This window comes from Alosa pseudoharengus, unplaced genomic scaffold (genome assembly GCF_046254945.1).
Source record: "Alosa pseudoharengus isolate Yale_2024_CS ecotype anadromous, Long Island Sound unplaced genomic scaffold, YU_APseudo_1.1 YU_APseudo_1.1_scf_10, whole genome shotgun sequence".
Classification (NCBI taxonomy): Eukaryota; Metazoa; Chordata; class Actinopteri; order Clupeiformes; family Clupeidae; genus Alosa; species Alosa pseudoharengus.
Genome location: NW_027468565.1, coordinates 4,899,165 through 4,919,991, shown reverse-complemented (window position 1 = coordinate 4,919,991; position 20,827 = coordinate 4,899,165). Strand labels below are relative to the sequence as shown.

The window sequence follows — 20,827 nt, the reverse complement described above, 5'->3', positions numbered from 1 at the left end:
TGTGCTGCCTTGTTACCAATCTGCAGATCATGGAGTGTGCCCATTGGTGCTGGGAGTAATGGGTGGCCTTATAAACAAGACCTCATGGGTAATCTACTCTATGTGCTCTGACGCTCTGACTCTCTGGCCTGGTCATGGTCACTCCGTGGCTGCTCCGCTGGGGAGAGCCTTAGCCCATCGCTCCTCACACCTTTTTCATTCACTATACTGATCTTTTAATGTTAAAATAAATGTATATTATTGAACATATTGCTACAGTGTGGTCTCCCATTTAATGTCACAGCTACTTTGAGCCAGGTGGTTGTGACACAAGCTTTGGCTAGGCTGCACATCCAGGATGTGACTAGGCTGGTATCCAGGATGTTTCTAGGGGACTGTATCCAGGATGTGGCCAGGATGGTATCAGAATATAAATTGGTGACACCCTTATTGCAGGGCAATTATTAAATTACTATTGACTTTGTAGCCCAACTGTGACATACTAGGCCTATAGAATAACATATGCATGTCTAAAACTGAGAAAATTGTAGTGCAATCACAATTGCAATATGAACCACTGCAATTGTCTAATTGCAAAGGCTACAATATTCCATAGTCAATGTATTCACATATGATTTTTATATTAATGTCATCCTCCTTGACTGTGCCACTTCTGATTTTGAGCATGCGTAGTACTTGAGAAGCACAGCATTTCTGATTGGTGAGCTTCACAGTCAATCTGGGGTTCAATTGCAATCTTTGGATTTAGAACCGTCATTCTTGGATTTGGTTTTTCAGAAACGCTCAATAGCAAACATGGGTGGAAAGTTTAGTAGCCTAATAGGGGAGTAAAGGTAGGCCTACACATATTTGTATCGAACTTTAACAGTAATCAGCAATAGGCTTTTTTGCTTGCAGGCTATGTTCAAATTTGAATTCCCACAGAAACAGATTACATGGCGGACCCTATCCCTATGTCAGTTTAATCAATTAACTCCAAAAAAAACATTTGACACTTTTTAAAATACTGTTCCCATTGCGCATCAGTAATATTGTGAGTGAATTTTAGGTTATGGTTATGGTTATGGTTATGGATTTAGCAGACACCTTTGTCCAAAGCGACACATAAATACAAAACAACATAATAATATTTAAAATTGAACAGGGAACAGATTAGAATGTAGGTCAAATATAGTAAGGAGAATAGTTATAGTACACAATAATATCAATTCAATCAATAGCCTAATAAAAAAGCAATGGAAAAAAAAGGGGAAAGGCAATAATAAACAATAATGTCCATTCAATCAATAATATAAAAACAATGACATGCTAAGACTACATTAAGGAGAATATCAATAATAAACAATAATGTCAAATGAATTAAACAGCCCAATTAAAATAAAACAACATTATACAAACCATAACACATAAGCGCTTAAACAACTAAGTAAATGTTGAATAGGAGTTAGGTTAGGAGTACCTACAAGGTTACTGAATCGAAAATGAACCGTACGGTGACTTCAAAACCGAGGTACACACCGAACTGTGATTTTGTGTACCATTACACCCCAATCTAGTAAATGTGCAGGACTAATTTTTACCATCAATTTAAAGCCTGACGTCATTAACAGTGGACAGTGGTTTTAACGACGGAACTATGTCCGAGCAAACAATGGAACTTCATAGACACGGGTGTTACAAGGTTGCTGTTTGAGCGAAAGTTGCATCATACCATGGTGGTTTAGCAATGACAAAGAAACCTGATGTAGAAACGGACTCCTGGAGCGCTGTGCTTCTCATGTAGCCTACTAGGCATCCTATCCAATCAGAAGTTGCACAATTTCAAGAGAAATGTCTTAAGTCAATAAATTCATTGATATTCAAAAATCATATCGCTTGCATCCAGATATCTCAGAAAAGTCGCAATTAGAAATTTTCCCCAAATCGTGCAGCCCTAGTTGCAGATGATAAAATGACCTTGACTAATACAACCAATTTCTCAATTTTAGTTTTAGCAAATTAATAACAAACCATTTTTATTTGAGATAAAATTTTTTGGTTGCATTTTTGGCCAGAAAAAATTTCCTGACTTTTTACCTGACCATTGCAATATTAACTTGACCCCCAACCTCTCAATTCACCTCAAAAATGGAATCCCAGGATCCCAGAAAACATTTGATAGCAAAACCATAAAAATTGACCCAATAAATGATTTGCCACCGCCTAAATTTAATGTTATCATCCAGAAATGTTGACTAGATGTCCTTAGGATACCAAAAATGCAAAAACCTTTTTTTAAGGGGTTCAGCTGGATTTCCACCTGACTAAATCATGGGACTAAATGGACATGTAAAGAGTGACTGGAATGTCCTGCACTCGGTGCACTGTCACACCCCCATATCATGACACCAAAAGCAAGTGCCGACGACGTCAGTTTTTAAAGACGTAACCGGGAAAGATGGCGGCACGCTTGGCGATGCGGTGTGCCTATGCACAATTGTTTTCAACACTTCCAGGGCTCTCTAAATCTTGTACGTTCTCGCCATATCGTATCGTGTCGCAGGTTTATCTCCAAAGACCACTCTCTGCTTCGTCACGGCTCAGTGCAGGTAAAGATATAATTCCTGTTATTTTGCCCTCTAGGTAATTTAGGACATTGGCAAGCTAACGTTAGGGTGTTAGCCAGAACTGCTTGTTCACTAACATTGGGGAGACAAGTGGACCTCAGTTTTGGAGTTATCTGATTGTGATAAGTTTGTCTAAGTTATATTACACGTCAGTTGCAGCTTACTATAACGTTATACAGCTTACGATAACGCGAACAGTTGGACTCCGTTGATATGTCCTTTAAAGTTAGTTTGTTGCTAGCATTCTATGTTTGCTACTTCAGCTCGTCAATTTACGGTAGCTAAATAACGACGGCCAGTCACATTTAACGTTACTTACAATTTAATATATGTTCAGATTTCTTCATAGTACAAAGTTATATTCACATTTGGATACATTAAGTGTTACTGGAAAAATGTTTAAAGTAAGTCTCGTGTCACTGTTTTTATAGTGGTTGTCGGTGTAGATTATGAATTCACCAGGTTATGTTTTTTCCCCTCACTCAGCACTTAAATATACCGACAAGCATGAATGGGTGCGAGTAGACGATGGTGTTGGAACTGTAGGCATCAGCAACTTTGCCCAGGTCAGTAGAAATGGCTCGCTTAGAACTCGGATTCAATTTGATACCTGTCAGCGCCCATAATATTAATTGTGTAGCCAAAATGAATCAGAAAAACGGTACAGCGAACAAACGCATATATGCACACCGATTTTATCTGTCGATCACCAGGAAGCATTAGGGGATGTGGTGTACTGTGGCCTACCAGATGTTGGAACACAGCTGTCACAATCAGGTGAGCCTCTTGGACCAGGTTACCAGAAATAGCTCTGTATTGTGTTTGTGTCTGTTGGTGAGTTTAATCTTATCAGATAAGTTTGGTGCTCTGGAGAATGCAAAAGCCTTCTGGTCATGCATATTCATTATTTGTGTGACATGCACATGTTTCTGTGCAGATGAGTTTGGTGCCCTGGAGAGTGTGAAGGCAGCCAGTGAGCTGTACTCCCCTCTGACAGGTGAGGTCGTGGAGGTCAACAACGCTTTGGCTGACAAGCCCGGCCTTGTCAACAAATCCTGTTACAAAGATGGTGAGTCTCGCTTTCTTTTTCTCTTTCTCTATCTAATATATTTCACAAGACAAATTGTACAAGTGTAATAATAACCACCACCAAGTAGTGCTATCCTTTGTAGCGGTTATGCAAACATTCAGTTTTATTTACTGATGACAACAAAGCACCTCACTCATGACAACAAAGCACCTCACGTTTTTGTCAAACATTGTGTTGATCAAAGACTTCATTGATTGGGGCTTTAGTGCAAAGTGTACTGAAGCATAAACGTCTGTGTCTATCTCTCTGCCTATCTGTCTGTCTTATCTCTCTGTCTGTCTGTCTGTCTAGGCTGGCTGATGAAGATGACCATTGCAAATCCAGCTGAACTAGACTCCCTCATGGACGAAGCCGCCTACGAAAGATACATCAAATCCATCGAGGACTAGAGACTGTGCAGAGTGCATGTGTTGGTTAATGTCTCAGGCTTGTGTGTGTACATGTATGTGCACCACAATGGACTAATAATGTACTTGAGAAATGGTTAAGTGTTAGCAGAGATAGCAGCAGTTGCTCTTAAAGGATGATCGTGATGGTGGGCATGCACTTCTCAGTATGGACCAGTGGCCAGTGCTTACTCAAATGTTAAAACATGCTCCGAGTTTCACTGAACCAATATACACATCCTGTTGATACCTTGCCCACTACCTCGTGTTTGTAAAATTGCACACGCGCACACACCTACACCCACTATCCCACCCACACACTATCACACAGTCTCTATGCATTAGATCCAGATTTCTGCATTTCCTTACATAAGTGTGAGCACTGGACACTGATTGGCCCATGACCGGCTATAAAGTACTTTGATTCTGTTCTGTTTCAGCAGAGCTTTACAAGTTACTTTTTCATTGTATGCATTTGGCAAACATGTACACTTCCCTGTGATCCTGTTGGCAGCCTTTTGAATCTATTTAAGAGGTGATGAAAATTTGCTTGTAAATGTAATGGTATGGACACAGCTGTAGGTGGGGGAAGGGGCATCTTCCTTGTCTTTGGTCACATGAATGCCTCTGATCATTGGCACTTGAACTGACATCTGACTGAACTGCTGTACAGTATTTGTAGATACTAACACCAATAAAAACTGTCATGGACAAATGGCTATGTTTATATGTTGTTTTATGACTGGAAACAACCAATGTTGAAAATGTAATTAAAAATGTATTATTTATTTTTGTTACAAAATCATTTATCAGGTCTCAATTATCCTTCACAAACACTATGTTAGTGGAGTATGGCCTGGTTGATTTACAAAACCACTGTAGAAATACCGATACCTGACATAATAAATAACCTTTCACACATCATATTTAAAGAAAAAGATCCTAATCACTACAAAATGTATGTAAACATTTCACTTCACGAGAAAGCATGCATTATAGTTCACAAGTTTTAAAAAAGTACAGTTTATTTGGAAGGCAAGAAGTCGAACAATGTTTAAGAGGCGTGCATTTTCTTGCATTATCAGTAAACACAGTGATCCATCTTGGGTATGAGGGCACAGATGTGTTGCCATTTGACCTGAACACCATAATAGGTCTAATGAGTAATATCTATCTCCCACCCCCATTAACAGTTATCCAAGTACACAATGAAAGACCAGCTAGGACAACAGGTCAGGAGAGATGCACCATACTATAGTCAGGTATCAGGTCAGGAGAGACGTACCATACTATAGTCAGGTATCAGGTCAGAAGAGACATACCATACTATAGTCAGGTATCAGGTCACAAGAGATGTACCATACCATAGTCAGGTATCGTGTCATTTATCAGCTCTTGAGCCATGAGGTAGACGTGCAGCTGATTGAGTCCCTGGGCCCAAAAGGACTATACAATTATACTGTAGATCTCCCCAAGCATTAATACTCCCTATTCAGCACACTTGTGACTGTGGTGATGTTGCAGCAGTCTGCTGCATTAGTGGCACCAGTACGCAACCCTCTCCCCCAGTGGGTATCACCTCTGTGGCATGGCCACCCCCCCTGGCACTATGGAGTAGGGGTCTTTGGCGGGGGTGCGTCGGGGGCGCCCGCGGGTAGTGGCGGAGGAAGGGGGCGCAGGGAGCCCCTCCAGGAGGCAGTGGTGGCGCTCGGCCCGCTCGCGCCGCTGGGTGCTCTCGTGCATCACGCTGGCCGTGAAGTCTCGCTCGTTCAGGAAGGCGATGGTCTCGTCGCGCTTGCGGCTCACGTAGCCCTTCAGCACGGCGTTGTAGGGGTTGCCCCGCCCATCAGCTTCGTCCGGATCAGCTGTTTGGTGCTTGAACTCCATGCGAGTAATGACGGGCAGGAGGAAACGAGAGCCGCAACGAAGGACCTCCCCGGTCGAGCCCAGAGCCTCCTCCACCAGCCTAACCAACACACACACACACACACACACAGGTACATTTCCAAACACTCAGATTGTCAGGATCTGGACTGGACTAAGGATTTTGTGCCACCCTGGTGGCCATTTTGTGTAGTGTCCTGTGTTTTGGTCTTGCCTGTTCCCCATGTGCTTTGTGTTTACCTGCCGGTCACCTGTCTTTGTCTCCGCCCCATCTCCTTATTTGGTCTGTGCTTCCTGTCTTGTTAGTTTTCCCTCCGTTTCTGCTTCCTCACCTGTTCCCTGTTATTGTCTCGTTGGTTTCGTCCAGTCCTCTGTCTTTCTGTTAATTAGTATGTGTATTTCTACCCTCCTGTTTCTCTGTTCCTGGTCGGTAGGGATGGGCAGAACGAGGCTTTGTGAAACAACGAAACGTTCGAAGCAATTGCGCCGGAATGTGTCGAGGTTTCGAAACAATCCGACACCCGTAACTCCATGTTAGCAAAACTAGCCACTAGATGTCACCATCACATTTTGACCGTGAAGCACAACTGCTTCAGACGAAGAATATAAATAGCCAACATGGAACGCACGATTTCGTCCACAGCCACGTGGCTGAGTGGTTAACACACTTGCATTCGGCCGGAGCGTCCGGTGTTCGATTCCCTGCTGGTGCCAAGCGGCAACATTCTAATTTGAACAATGAAGCCTACCCGGAAATGCGAAAAATTGCAATACATCGAAAATCCGCTAGGGGCAGGTCCCAAAAGGGAGCAAATGTCCATAGACCCCCATGTTAAAATGTCCGTTTTCACAGCATAAATTCATGCTTTTACAGGTTGGTCCCATGGACTTTTATTGTATTTGTTGGTAGTTCCCGAATGCCTGACAACTGTGAGGGGGGTGAATTTTTTTCTAACTCGTTAGTTTAGATCGCATTTAGATATTAAATGTATGAATAATTAAGGGCGTGGTCAACTTGATTGACGGCTGGTGTCGAGGCAGCAGACGATGTCACTAGCTGAGTGAAGGAAACTCCGAAATTATGTCTTGGCTGTGATCCTACACACCACATCCTTTCTGAAAATGTTTATTCAAATATCTGACATAAAATGGGTTGCTATTAACTGAAGCCTACTAACCGACACTTTAAGAAGACTTCGCTCCAGTTTTTGAGGTAAGTTACATTCCACTACTATTTCACGTAGATGTTAGCATTATAGCATCCATGTTAGTGGGCACTGTAGCAGCTATAGGCTACGTTAGCGTCAAATCATTTCAAATAAGTTTATGTCGAAAATGATGACCGAATGGCTGAAGCACACACATAAATTTAGTTAACTTGAATAAAGTTAACGTTAGTGAAAACCGATTGTGCTCCCGTTGTGAGTTAGCTTAACGTTTGCCATAGCTGCTACTAGCCAGGTGTTTAGTCAATAATCAGACAGCTGTAACGTTAAGCACGTTAACGTTAGTTCACAAACATACTGGGGTAACAAAGCATGTGTTCTCGTCAAAAAACCTTTTGTAAATACTCTGTGTGAATGCTTAGTCCGTTGTCAATTTATATAGTCTTTGGGTTGTCATATTTAAGATAGAAAAGCGTTCGTTCAGATGATAACTTCAGCCGAAGCATTAGCTAGCTAGTGGAGGTAAAATTGTGAACCACTATGAACCATTGACTTTAAGTTGAACATGGAGCTGATAACGAGCGATAACGTTAGCTAGTCACCATAACTGTTGTTAGTTATAACTGACGTCTGAAACTCTTATTGATGCCGTTTATTTGTTAAACACAAATTTGAAACAACACTTCTTGTCTATGCAAAGTTTCCCTGTAGGTGATCCTGACAGGCTGGGTGCTGGAGAGGGCTCTGGACTCCTAACTTCACTTCTCGTCTGTGCAGTCGACTCAGAAGCATCACTTCAGAACTGATTCCGTGGTACTTTGACATTTTTCATACATTTAAATGGAGCAACCTACTGGATTCAATTGGCCTAGCTGTCTATTCCAGACATGGTTAGCATACTGAACAAACATGAATGCATTTCAGACATTTAGAGTGGCCTTTTATTGTGAGCAGTCCGGGGCACATCTGTGCAATAATTATCATGACCTCTTTTGATAAGTCACACATGGAAAGTAGCCTTTAAATCAGCAGGTTTTGGTTGGATACAGATTGGATAATTAAAGAATATGGCATCAGTGACTGGCTATTGTTTGACTGGACCTTGGCCTAACTGTTAATAACTACCTCAATGGGGTGTAGACATGAGCTTACACTGTTCCACTGAAAACATTAAAATACAAGAAATGGTTGTTCTACAGAACTTTGAATACACCAAATTTGGTTTTGCTTATTGCCTGCATAAACAGGACATGTGCAAATAGTTGAATACGCCTGTCCTGTCCCCATTCAGCTAAGTGTTCTGTGAGTTTGTTCATTATACATATTGGGAGTATTTTTTAGCTTAATTTGTGACCACTTGTTCATAGTTTGCAGTAAGTTCAAGGATGTGACATATACCAATATTTCTGTTTTCAGATCTGGAACATTTTGAAATCCTACCAGATGGGGCACAAGTCATTGAGCAGTGGCAGCTTCTGACTTCAAAGACTTTGTTCACCAGCAGACCCCTTGATTACCTTTATTTACAGCATTTGCATCTGTCAGTCTTTAAAGTGATCTAATATGTATTGACTATGTACTAGCTTAGTACATATTAGTTTTTGTTATTTTAGTTTCACAAATTCAGTGGTTACCTGTAATGCTCAAGATATACAAGTAAAAAAAACACCTTTACTTCTGCATCTGGGTCTTCAATTCAACCTACTGACTGAAGCTGACAGATTTGTATAAATGTTTTTGAGAGCACAGGCAAATTGGTTTGATAGATAGATAGATACTTTATTGATCTCCAAGGGGAAATTCAAGGTCTCAGTAGCATACAGACATCACACACAACATGCACTTACAGCAGAAATGGTAAATATAAGTATAAACATATAACAAAACTCCACTGTACAATAGACAGCTGAAGATAAGAAAAACTAACAAAACTAAATACTGGCATTAGTTTTAATGTAATTCACAGTTCAGAAAAGTTCCATAAACATTTCCAAGTTCAGTGCCATCAACAGTAAGTTTGCTTTCTGATTCTGATATTTAAAGAACAAAATTAGGGTTTGGCATAAGTAAAGGGTAGGTGTAACATTCCAACATAACCATCAATAGACATAAAGTGAAATGTACTGTATAGTCTTAATGGGTTCAATATCACCACACCCCAGCCAAACCACTTCACCTGGACCTCTAGTCCCAGGTTAAGAGCCCATGGACCTCCTTGCCGCCTCCTCCCCATGGTGAACTGCCAAAACAGAAAGGTAAACATTTTATTAGTCATAACTACTTACAAGATAATACAATAATGCAAACCAACACCACTTGTTGTAATCAACAAAATTACAGTTGTTGTACAATGCTGTAGTACTATTGTGCGATTTGAAATGGGTCTTCAGTGACAAAGTACACTAATATTGGCATTGTTATGCCAAACACCGGACACTAACTGGATTTAACGTTTTGATAATAGCCTGACAAGGGGAAATAAGGCAAGCTAACCGAACATGAACGCTGGATCGTGAAATGGCCACCGATGAGAAATTTCAATGTCATCTTAGACCAAACTACCACTGACAACTTTAGAGCAATATAGCGATTTCAAAACGTGATATTAAGAGTTAATCGAAAATAATTAATGATGTACAAGTTAACTAATACCCTACGATTTTGTTATCAATTCACACCATACGTTGACAGAATACAGCGAGCTGGCTGATGTTATCGTAAATTAATTAACGTTACAATGATGGCTGCCACTGAGAATATGAGATGGATAACGTTAATTACAAAACAATAAAGGCAAAGATACATTTTTGTCAGTATGAGTTGCTAAACCTGTAAACTGCTAAGTTACTCTACGTGAGTTGGTAAACCTGTAACGCTAGATTACTCTACGTTAGTTGACCGTAACTTCAGCAAGGGAGGGATAGCTAACGTTAGTTTATTTTATCTAGAAGCTAGAATCTGCAAACTCAACTCTTCATTCTCAACTTTTCAACCGTTCACCCGAATATAACCTTTCAGCATACAACATTAAAAAGTGTCTGAACATGGCATTAAGAAACATACATGAACTTCACGTTAGCAGATCAAACTTACCAGCAATGTTACAGCAACGTCTGTGCCAGTCCATCTTGTAGGCTAACGTTAGCTGAGGTTGCTCGGCTGACGACGAGGCGGGTTCACCGGCTTGCTCAGTCTCATACAAAGCCCCGCCCTTTTACCCATATATGGATTGGCTAGGAGGTAGGCGGGGTTAGGATTTCCCAACGTTTTCCAAGATGGCGCCGCCCATACCCCCCATAAACGGCTTCATAACCGTTCTTCAGAAAATCTATGGGTGACGTCACAGACGCTTTGTCCATATTTTTTACAGTCTATGGCTGGTGCTTAGAAATTTCAGACTATATGCCTTTAATAACAAGAATATTTTTATATCTGCCAGTTAGATGTTTTGTTATTTCAGTTTCATAGTACATTATCCTTTGGAATATGCTGGAGAGGAAAATGCTACAATGGTTTTAAAATGTAGGCTATGCTTATGGCCCAGGGTTTTTTTTGGGAACATGTTGTAGGGAAATAAAGGATACATGCGTTAGACTAAACAGGTACAACATGGGAAAAATAAACAACACATTTGTCAACATACATTTTTATTTAGGAATAACAGTTGTTCTGCCGTCTTGGCATTTAATCTGTTTCTTGTTTTTGAATAAACCTCCCCAGCCTTGGAAAAAATTATTTCACAAGGCACACTTGTTGCTGGCATGCACAAATATTTTTTGGCCATCACAGTTAGGTTTGGATAAACCACTCTCCTCTCCTGCCAGTATTTCAAAGGGTCAGCTGTTATTGAAATAAAGGCATCAGTCATATATTTTTTTACTTCTGCTACTATCTAAATATTAACGTCACTAGACTATATCTATCTAAACTATCGCTCACTGTCTGTCTCTAGCCTGTCAACTAATCTATATCACTAACCTATCAATCACAAGAATGCACTATAAATCGCTATATCTCTATATGTCTCTATGTCGCTATATCTCTCAAAATCTCTCTCCTCACAAAAAACCCACAAAGATAGGATGTGTTTGAATGACTTTTAAGCATTCTGGGACTTTGTAATTTAGATCAAACAGGTGTTTACTCGGGTAATTGGCTCGCGCGGTAAGGTCCAAACCAAATTGAAACACCACGAAGCCATGGTCACGTGACATGGGCGTTTTGAACCACACTTCGAAACACTGTTCGAAACACTTGCGTTTCGGAAGCTCGACACTGTTTCGAAACGTCAGCTTCGAGCGTCACATCCCTACTGGTCGGCTTGTCTCTCTGTTTCACCTTGTCTAGCCCAAGTCCTGTTAAGTGTGTCTTGGATAGTTTGTGTTAAGAATTAAATTGTTTGTTGTCTGTAATTCTGCCTGGTGGAGTCTTGCATTTTGGTCCTACTGCACTTCCCTGACACAGATACTGTATACAACAGACTCAGGTGCAGTTTGTATAGAGAATGTAGGCTTGTATTTACCAAGAGTGTGTATTGGTGGATGTTGCAAGATAGATAGATAGATGTGTATATTGTCTGTGAGGACAGTGTGTGTTGGTGGATGCTGTGTGTGGGGAGTGTGCATGTTGGATGCATGTAGAGTGAATAGGGTGGCTCTTTTTCCCAGTTTGTGGAGATTTTTAGTGTTCATACATAGCAACTGTCAGACAATCATATGGTACTAAACTTACACTTCAGATGTTGAGTACCAGAGAGCTTTATATTGGTGGATGGTATGTGTGTGGAGAGTGTGTTGGTGGAGGTTGTATGCATGGAGAATGTGTATTGTGTGTTGGTGGATGCTGTGTATATGGGCAATCTGTATGTTGTGTGTTGTAACAGGCTGTGTGTATGAAGTGTGTTACCTGTCGGGCAGGGGTACCAGGTCACACCCAGAGTGCTGGTCCACGTACTCCTTGAAGCGCTGTCTCACCTCCGCCACGTCCCGCAGCGACTGGGTCCTACGCTCCTCCAGGTCAGTGACCACCCGCTCAGGGTAGGTCTGCCCCAGGACCACACCTACAGCGGGGAGAGGTGGGGGAGGGGGAGGAGGAGGAGGGGAGAGGGGGAGATGGCCGGTGGAGGAAAAGAGAAGGAGGGTAGAGATGAGGGATAGGAAAAGAGACAACAATATGGACTTTGGGTTTTGACTAACACTTCAAAAGGACTTTGGTGTGGGCGCAAACACTACATGAAAGGCTGCTCATATCAGCTGTATCATTGTAATAACCATCAGAGGGGGTGCAATAGCATCATACTGTCTGAGCTCTATAATCATTGTTATCCTGACTGAAACAACATACCCTAGATTCTATTAGCAGCATCATAGCAATATACATTTCAATGGCAGCCACATTATAGCTTTATAATACTGTAACTATCATAAGAAGCCTCATAGCATCATGCTAACATAACTATCATAAGACGCATTATAGCAACACGCTAACTGCCCCTCACCTGCCCTGCGCAGTATGGAGGTGGGGCATTTCCATGGCTTGTGGATGAGCTCATCGGGCAGTGGTGCAAGCTCAGGGCACCAGCGCCTCACATAGGTTCCGTTAGGGTCACAGGTCATTGCCGCGTCAACTGGGTGCATGACAAAGTTCCAGTGGTCCAGACCACTCATCCCCCCATTCTGCCACATCATGGCGTCTATGGCAACGTCAGCATCCACCAGCGTGTCCTGGCACAGGGCATTAATTACAATATTTACAACAGTTTTATAAAGCCTACATTCATTACTTTGGAGGTCACATATTAATTCCCCATGCCTTTGTAGTGGCATTATTCCTGTCCTCACTCCTTGTGGACACTGTGTTCAGTCCTGCTAAGATGTGTCTGCTAAGACAGCATGTCTTCCTCTGGACACTGTGTTCAGTCCTGCTAAGATGTGTCTGCTAAGACAGCATGTCTTCCTCTGGACACTGTGTTCAGTCCTGCTAAGATGTGTCTGCTAAGACAGCATGTCTTCCTCTGGACACTGTGTTCAGTCCTGCTAAGATGTGTCTGCTAAGACAGCATGTCTTCCTCTGGAAACTGTGTTCAGTCCTGCTAAGATGTGTCTGCTAAGACAGCATGTCTTCCTCTGGACACTGTGTTCAGTCCTGCTAAGATGTGTCTGCTAAGACAGCATGTCTTCCTCTGGACACTGTGTTCAGTCCTGCTAAGATGTGTCTGCTAAGACAGCATGTCTTCCTCTGGACACTGTGTTCAGTCCTGCTAAGATGTGTCTGCTAAGACAGCATGTCTTCCTCTGGACACTGTGTTCAGTCCTGCTAAGATGTGTCTGCTAAGACAGCATGTCTTCCTCTGGACACTGTGTTCAGTCCTGCTAAGATGTGTCTGCTAAGACAGCATGTCTTCCTCTGGACACTGTGTTCAGTCCTGCTAAGATGTGTCTGCTAAGACAGCATGTCTTCCTCTGGACACTGTGTTCAGTCCTGCTAAGATGTGTCTGCTAAGACAGCATGTCTTCCTCTGGACACTGTGTTCAGTCCTGCTAAGATGTGTCTGCTAAGACAGCATGTCTTCCTCTGGAAACTGTGTTCAGTCCTGCTAAGATGTGTCTGCTAAGACAGCATGTCTTCCTCTGGACACTGTGTTCAGTCCTGCTAAGATGTGTCTGCTAAGACAGCATGTCTTCCTCTGCTGCTGTCTCCCCATTCAGCCTTCTATCTGATCATCAGTTCTTCATCTCAGTGCTTTTCGGGCTTCTACTTATCATTCTTCTACTTTATCATTCTTCTACTTATCATTCTTCTACTTTATCATTCTACTTTATCAGTCTTCTCCCATGCATTCTATGCTCCTATGCTTCCTCTCAGAAACAAACATGAAAAGTTCCTTAACTGTATATTTCCTGTCATCCTTTCACATTTCAACTAGCTTGTCTCCCTCTCCCTCCTCCTCCTCTCTCCCCCTTTCACATTTCAACTAGCTTGTCTCCCTCTCCCTCCTCCTCTCTCCCCCTTTCACATTTCAACTAGCTTGTCTCCCTCTCCCTCCTCCTCTCTCCCCCTTTCTCTTTCAACTAGCTTGTCTCCCTCTCCCTCCCTCCCCTCTTCCCTCTCGCTGTCCCTGTCTCACCTGGAACCAGCGGTAGCCCTCCTGCCAGGGCAGGTGTAGGTAAGCGACGAGGAAGGAGGCCACCACGTGTCTCATGTAGTTGTTCATCCAGCCCGTCTGCCACAGCTGTCTCATGGCTGCGTCCACCAGAGGGTAGCCGCTCTTGCCCTTCTGCCACACAAGCAGGTGGGCACGCTCAGAGCTCCAGCGCAGGGCCTGCAGTAAAGCCGAGGAGAGAGGGGTTACATGTAGATGCTTTACACACACACATACAAACACACACACACACACACACTCAAATACCTTGTGTAGACTACATGCCAAATATATTTAGCTTACTGTCATATAGGAGTAAGTAACGCAGAAATTATTTATGTTTATTTAGAATTTTGAGGAAGCAATCAAAATAAGCAAATTTTAAAGGAGGTGGCAAATATGAAACACATACACATATGACAAGAAGAGCTGTGAACAGCAAACATTTGTACACACAAGTACACAGACATTTTAAATAGTGTAACATTGACATACTGTAGTAGTGCAAAATAAAATATTGCGAAACTTGATTTGTTTCCACACCCCTAATGACAAGTGAGATGACACACACCAACACAGGCCACTTACATGACCTGTGTGTATGTGGAGGTTTTTCAATGATTCCTGACCTTATATGGTGGGCGCAGGCTCTCCCAGGGCAGGTCTGGGAACAGCGTGAGCTGCCAGTAGGCCAGGTCCCTCCACGCCAGCTTGCGCTGGAACTTGGGTGAGCGGCAGCGGGCAGCGCGGGCATCCCAGAGCAGCCAGCGGGGACTCAGCTGACCCCAGTGCAGGTACGGAGACACACAGCTGGTGTTGGGGGCATCCGCCCGCCCCGACTCCTTCTCATACCGATACACACCTACACACACACACACACACACACACACATACATACATAATGACAGAGAGAGAGCACATGTGTGAATGAGATCTAGTAACACTGAAGTATTATTAACAGATATGGAATGACTGATTAGTGCTTATGTTTGGGAAGAGTCTCACCATCCTGCAGAAAAGCCTCCAAGCGAGCATGAGCTCCCTCCTCAGTGAAATCCCAGTCCCGCCGGATATTCACTGCCCAGTCCACCTGTACATCACACACATACACACAGGGATATTCACTGCCCAGTCCACCTGTACATCACACACACACAGGGATATTCACTGCCCAGTCCACCTGTACATCACACACACACAGGGATATTCACTGCCCAGTCCACCTGTACATCACACACACACAGGGATATTCACTGCCCAGTCCACCTGTACATCACACACACACAGGGATATTCCCTGCCCAGTCCACCTGTACATCACACACACACAGGGATATTCACTGCCCAGTCCACCTGTACATCACACACACACAGGGGTTTTAGGAAACACAATGCTTAAAGATTCTTAAAGACAGAATAGTCTTTACTGCACAGATAGCATTTGGCAGCAGAAAAACATCTGGACTGGTAATGTTATGTGTAAAGGGATGACAATGTTGCATGGAGGACTGTAACAGGAGTAAGCAGTATAGGCCTCATCTGTTCATCAGTTTGACTGGGTTGAGCATGGCAGCAGGGCTGCTAGCCTGTGTAAAGTGTTTAGTCCCTCACCGTGGTGCCATCTTTCCTGCGGGGCATCCGTGCCAAGCCCAGCTGCTCCAGCGGGCATCCAGTAGGCCAGGTGGAGGGCACAGGTAGGGTGGGAGGGGCATCCAGAGGTGTGCCCTGTGCACCTGTAGGGTTCTGCTGGCAGCAACTCATGAAGTGGGACACAGAGCCGATTCCTACAAACACACACGTACAGTATACACACACACACACGCACACACACACACGCGCACACACACACACACACGCGCACACACACACACACGCACACGCACACACGCACATGCACACACACACACACACGCACACACACGCACACACACACAGTACACAGTCTTACAGCTGACACACAACAGCAAGGAATTTGCACATCAAATCTGTGTGCGTGTGTGTGTGTGTGATGGTACAGGGAGTGTCATTGGCACGAGGGGTGATTTGGCAGCTAACTACAGTACCTGTTGTTTCACTGTGTGTGTGCGTGTGTGTAAAAAGCTCACCTCTGAGGCCCACCCCCTGTGTAGTGACTGTGTAGGGGTCTCGTAGGCAGTAGGAGTGGTGGAGTTGCCAGCTGATGCCCTGCTGTTGGAGTGTGTTGGCTACTCCCTCATCTCTCTCCTTCAGCCAGGGCTCATACAGAGCTGTCGCTACAACTGTCCCCGCCCCTGTCTCCTTGACCAATTGCTGCAGGACCTCCGCTGAAGAAGGCTCTGCCTTCACCGTCAACAGATGGCTTCCTATTCGCTCCAGCGCTTGATTGAGACACACCAGCGCCTGATGAAGCCAGTACTTACAGGCCCCGCCTGCTGCCACGGTAACACCTGGCCCTTCCTCTTCCTGGTCATTCCACAGGAAGAGGGGGATGACAGGAGCACCAAGCTCCAGGCAGCCAATCAAAGCAGGGTTGTCTAGGAGACGCAGGTCCCTCCTGAACCACATGAGGATTGGACGGGGGGAGGAAGGGCTCTTCAGAAGCTGTTGCTGGCGCCTCCGCTGGCGACGCCTCCTCGACTTCCTGGACATCTCTGATTGGTCAGCATCTAGCTTTTCCTGACTGTCATTGTCATTGGCCAATGACGAGATTGCCTCAGCTTTTCCCTTATTTTCAGTGGTAGCTGTTTTGTTTGTGACTGATTCTTTTGGTCCGTCTGGAGTCTTTGGGACATTAGGACTCTTCCCTGTCCATCCTGGGGTCTTGTGTGTACCCATGCTTATATTTGTGTCCATGCCCTGTGTGTGTCCTCTCACCGGCGCAGCTGGTGTGGCCGATGCCAACTGGGCATAACTTCTGGGCACAGGCTGTTGAGTGGATGTCTGATTGGTGTCCACCAGGGAGAGGGCCAGTGCCAACTCCAGCTCATCATCTACATCCTGAGGACACCACCAATACAAACACATCGGTGCTGCTTACCAAATACCAACTACTTGCAGTGACAGTACTAGAAAGGACAATATCTATACACCATAACCAGTGTAAAGCCAGTAATAATATAACATTAATAGCAATTGTAATGACACCATTGGTTAACACAATAAGCAAAGAGGCCTTCTTGTTACAAATCATGAGTACATTTAGAACATACTAAAGAAAAAAAATACATTCAGCACACCTTCATCACTTGTTAAAAACAATATTCTCGGCCAAAAAGGTGATTCAGCGAGACAAAGCACAGGCTCCGCGTAGCCCTTACCCTTAAGAAGTACTCCTGATAGATAGAGAGGAGCTGGCTGTGAAGTTGATGGTGAACGTAAGTGATTGGTGAGATTAGCTCCCGGAACCTGACTCGCGTCTCCTGATGTCCCAGAATGGAGACACAAAAACAGAAGAAACTCTCCGGGTCCTCACGGCCCGCCAGCAACTCTCTAAGCAAGTGACGGACCTGAGAGACTCTTGAGTCAACAGCAGGCATGTTTCGATAAATTAGTTCGGCGGCGGCTGCTTCTTTCAAAAGACTATTTTGTTTGGTCGGCACTAGAGCTTGCTACAATCATTACGCACTGCAGTTAACAACACGCAAAACGTATGCAAAGATTTAAAAGACATGTACCAAAATTGACTCCGCACAACTGCTTTGCCAGCTACATAATAACACGAGAACCTCTTACTCAATCAGCTGAACGAGCATGGCTTACACAATGTCCCCGCCCCCAAGTCTTTGGTAACATCATGGAGACCATGTAGAGTTGAGATTTCACCCTGCTTGTCGCACCGACAGATTGTTTGACTGCATGCGTTTTATTGCTCGTTACATATAGGCCTATACAGAAAAAATGTCTTTACTCTTTGGCAAGGGTAAAAAAATGAAAAGAACGGCTAGATCGTACGTACAATTTTAAAAAGCCAACATGCTAGCCCACCCAATTGCCTAGTTCATAATACATTGTTAAAGTAAAATAATTAGAATAAAGTAGGCCTGCAGGTTGCTGAATGAAAATATTCAAAGTATTGAAAGCATTAAAGTCTGGCTGTCATTTCACTATTTGGCTATCTAGACCAGTGTTTCTCAAACTTTTTCATACCAAGGACCACTTAACCAATAAAAAAAAAAATCACGGACCACCTATCTAAAAAAAAAAGTAGTACATACTTCAACAGTATATTACAAGGCCTACTCACTGAACCACTTTGCTTATTGTGCTAATATGATTTAAACTGGCATAGTTTACATAGGCAGTGTTGCAGAACTGTTTGGATTTACATACAAGTTGGTTCAATATAGCATCTATACTATATTTTACCACGTCTGCTCGCGGACCACTTGGGATAGCTTGCGGACCACCAGTGGTCCCCGGACCACACTTTGAGAAACACTGATCTAGACCAGTGGTTCTCAAATGGTGGTACGCGTACCCCTGGGGGTACGTCAAGGCACTCCAGGAGGTACGTGAGATTTTAAAACCCAGAGTCCCCCCATACCAGGATGGTTCGACCCAACCTGTCACATGCCACCCGCCATCACCTGTCAATCACTGTCAAAACTCAAACAATGGAGTCGTGGTTGAAGTTTATGGATGGAGTCGTGGTTCCAAAGTTTACTAAATTAGACACGGATGTCACAGTGCTCTGTTTTAAGTCCTTTTTCCTCAAATAAAAATGCTTTGCGCTTTTAGAACCACTGATCTAGACTATCCACTGATGAAAAATATAAAGGGCTGTATTTTGGGTCACCAGCGCATGGCGTAAAGTTCGTTATTCACCGGCGAAGTTGAATTCGTTATTTTGCACCTTTATTTTTTAAGCATTGCGCCCAGGGGTGTGGCAATTAACAACCTAGGGAGGGACCTGGCGCGTTGTCTTAAAATCGCTATCATACACCACCTAAACCTGGTCAGAAGTCAATGGCGAGTTGTTCATATGCTATTTTAAGAGCGCATGTCAACAGTCATATTGGCAGGTGCACGCACCATCCTTCTATCATTCATGAACGCACACCAGCGCACGTCCATGCAAAGCATTACAAATTGCACGATTACAATGGTAATCATAATTAGAATAAAGATATTACGAAATACTGTACATCTCATGATGAGTAGTTATTCACCATCATTTGCAAATTGGTAATGACTGTTAAAAGTGATTAGAGGAGAGGCGAGAGACACGTATGGAGCACAGCTGAAGACGCACTGTCACGAGATATAAGCAACTCCTCTGCAGGATAAATGTTGTTTTATTCAGTCATTTGAGCAACATTAGGGTAAGTATTGCTTTTTCCAGCCTATGTTTTCGATGGTAACCCATTGTCAGTCAATAGTGAAAGTAACTGCATATAACTGTCTTGTCGTTGACTGACTCCTTGGTGAAGTTAGTTTCACTTTGCCAATGAGTTTAAATAATAGACGAGTGCAAATGCGTGAAGGCTATGCTAGGTTTTAGTAAAGCATGGTTTAAGAATGACTATTCCATAAGGTCTCGCAAGCAGCCTCCTTCAAATGCGCCATTGAATGCCAAAATACCGATGCATTTATTTGACATATCGCGCGTTGCGCCGTTAAAGGGAATGACAGATGTCATTCTCATTGGTTTAAAATGATGTTACGCCCCAAACACACCCATATGACTGATTAAAAGACCTAGGAACACCTTGTTACGCCATGCGCTCCACTTTTGAGAAGGAAACCCCTCCCAATGTGAACTGGACATCCTACTAAATTTGAATAGACTTTTGACGAGTGACGATGCACTTTAGAATGTCATGATAGGGCCCAAAGACTGACTCGGGATCAGTGGCGAGTAAGAGCACGTGTGAGAGAACAACAGCCTGGTCGGATTTTGGCCAATAGTAGCACGGCTAGATATGACGCAGCAGTAGAGACAGCATACAAGGTACGAGATTGCCCACTCCTCGGATCTCTTTATATTCTCGAAACCATTTCCGCATAGAGCATGGATTTCCGGTGGAGCCAGGTGTGTTTAAACCTGCCGCTATTGTTAATGTAATTAGTGTATACATGGACCCGGTTGGGTGTTGCACTAGGGAATCAGCATGTTACAATAAATAATTATTTATGTGTGTGTTAAAATTGTTATTATTGGGCAAACAAGATATTCAGTATCGGAGTGAAGATGTTAAGAGCAGAATGGAGCAGAATATAACAGATGTTGTTACAACACAGTTAACGCTCCACCGGAAATAAATAAGCGTACAGGAAGAGCCTTTGGTGCACATAATGTATTCCATAGATAGAAAGCTAGATACCGCATTGTCCGTCGAATTCTATTAGGTGGCATACGTGAATGCGGCTGCCATATTGCTGGAGGCAAACACCTTTCTGTCTGTGGGCAACACTTGCCGGCAATCAGAGTAAGGTTGCCAACCATCCCAAATTGTCCGGGACATCCCGTATTTTGGGTGATTTTGATTTGTCCTGTCAGGGACAACTCCAGTCCTGAATTTCAATCACAGCTCATCGCCTTGTCAAGTTGTCAATGGCCAAGGCTACTGTAAAAGC

General features: G+C 43.5%; 2 protein-coding genes and 1 long non-coding RNA gene across 3 annotated transcripts; 2 read left to right on the top strand and 1 right to left on the bottom strand.

Annotated features, from left to right (window-relative positions):
- The first annotated feature begins 2,434 nt into the window (after positions 1–2,434).
- gcsha (glycine cleavage system protein H (aminomethyl carrier), a) lies at positions 2,435–4,811 on the top strand. The gene is made up of 5 exons (XM_076299765.1): positions 2,435–2,588; positions 3,093–3,172; positions 3,320–3,383; positions 3,544–3,675; positions 3,988–4,811. The coding sequence occupies exons 1-5, from the start codon at positions 2,438–2,440 to the stop codon at positions 4,083–4,085; spliced, it is 525 nt and encodes a 174-aa protein (XP_076155880.1). The 5' UTR covers positions 2,435–2,437; the 3' UTR covers positions 4,086–4,811.
- A 635-nt stretch (positions 4,812–5,446) lies between these two features.
- On the bottom strand, positions 5,447–17,937 carry LOC143142605 (deoxyribodipyrimidine photo-lyase). Its single transcript, XM_076303615.1, has 9 exons — positions 17,569–17,937; positions 16,378–17,248; positions 15,884–16,056; positions 15,279–15,363; positions 14,903–15,135; positions 14,259–14,453; positions 12,630–12,855; positions 12,038–12,191; positions 5,447–6,048 (listed from the first exon to the last, which is right to left on the bottom strand). Exons 1-9 carry the CDS (start codon positions 17,785–17,787, stop codon positions 5,658–5,660), a joined length of 2,547 nt encoding a protein of 848 aa, XP_076159730.1. The 5' UTR covers positions 17,788–17,937; the 3' UTR covers positions 5,447–5,657.
- Positions 6,974–8,806, top strand: LOC143142612 (uncharacterized). The gene is made up of 3 exons (XR_012990953.1): positions 6,974–7,179; positions 7,833–7,945; positions 8,549–8,806. It is a non-coding gene; the product is annotated as an uncharacterized LOC143142612 (long non-coding RNA).
- Positions 17,938–20,827: the final 2,890 nt, after the last annotated feature.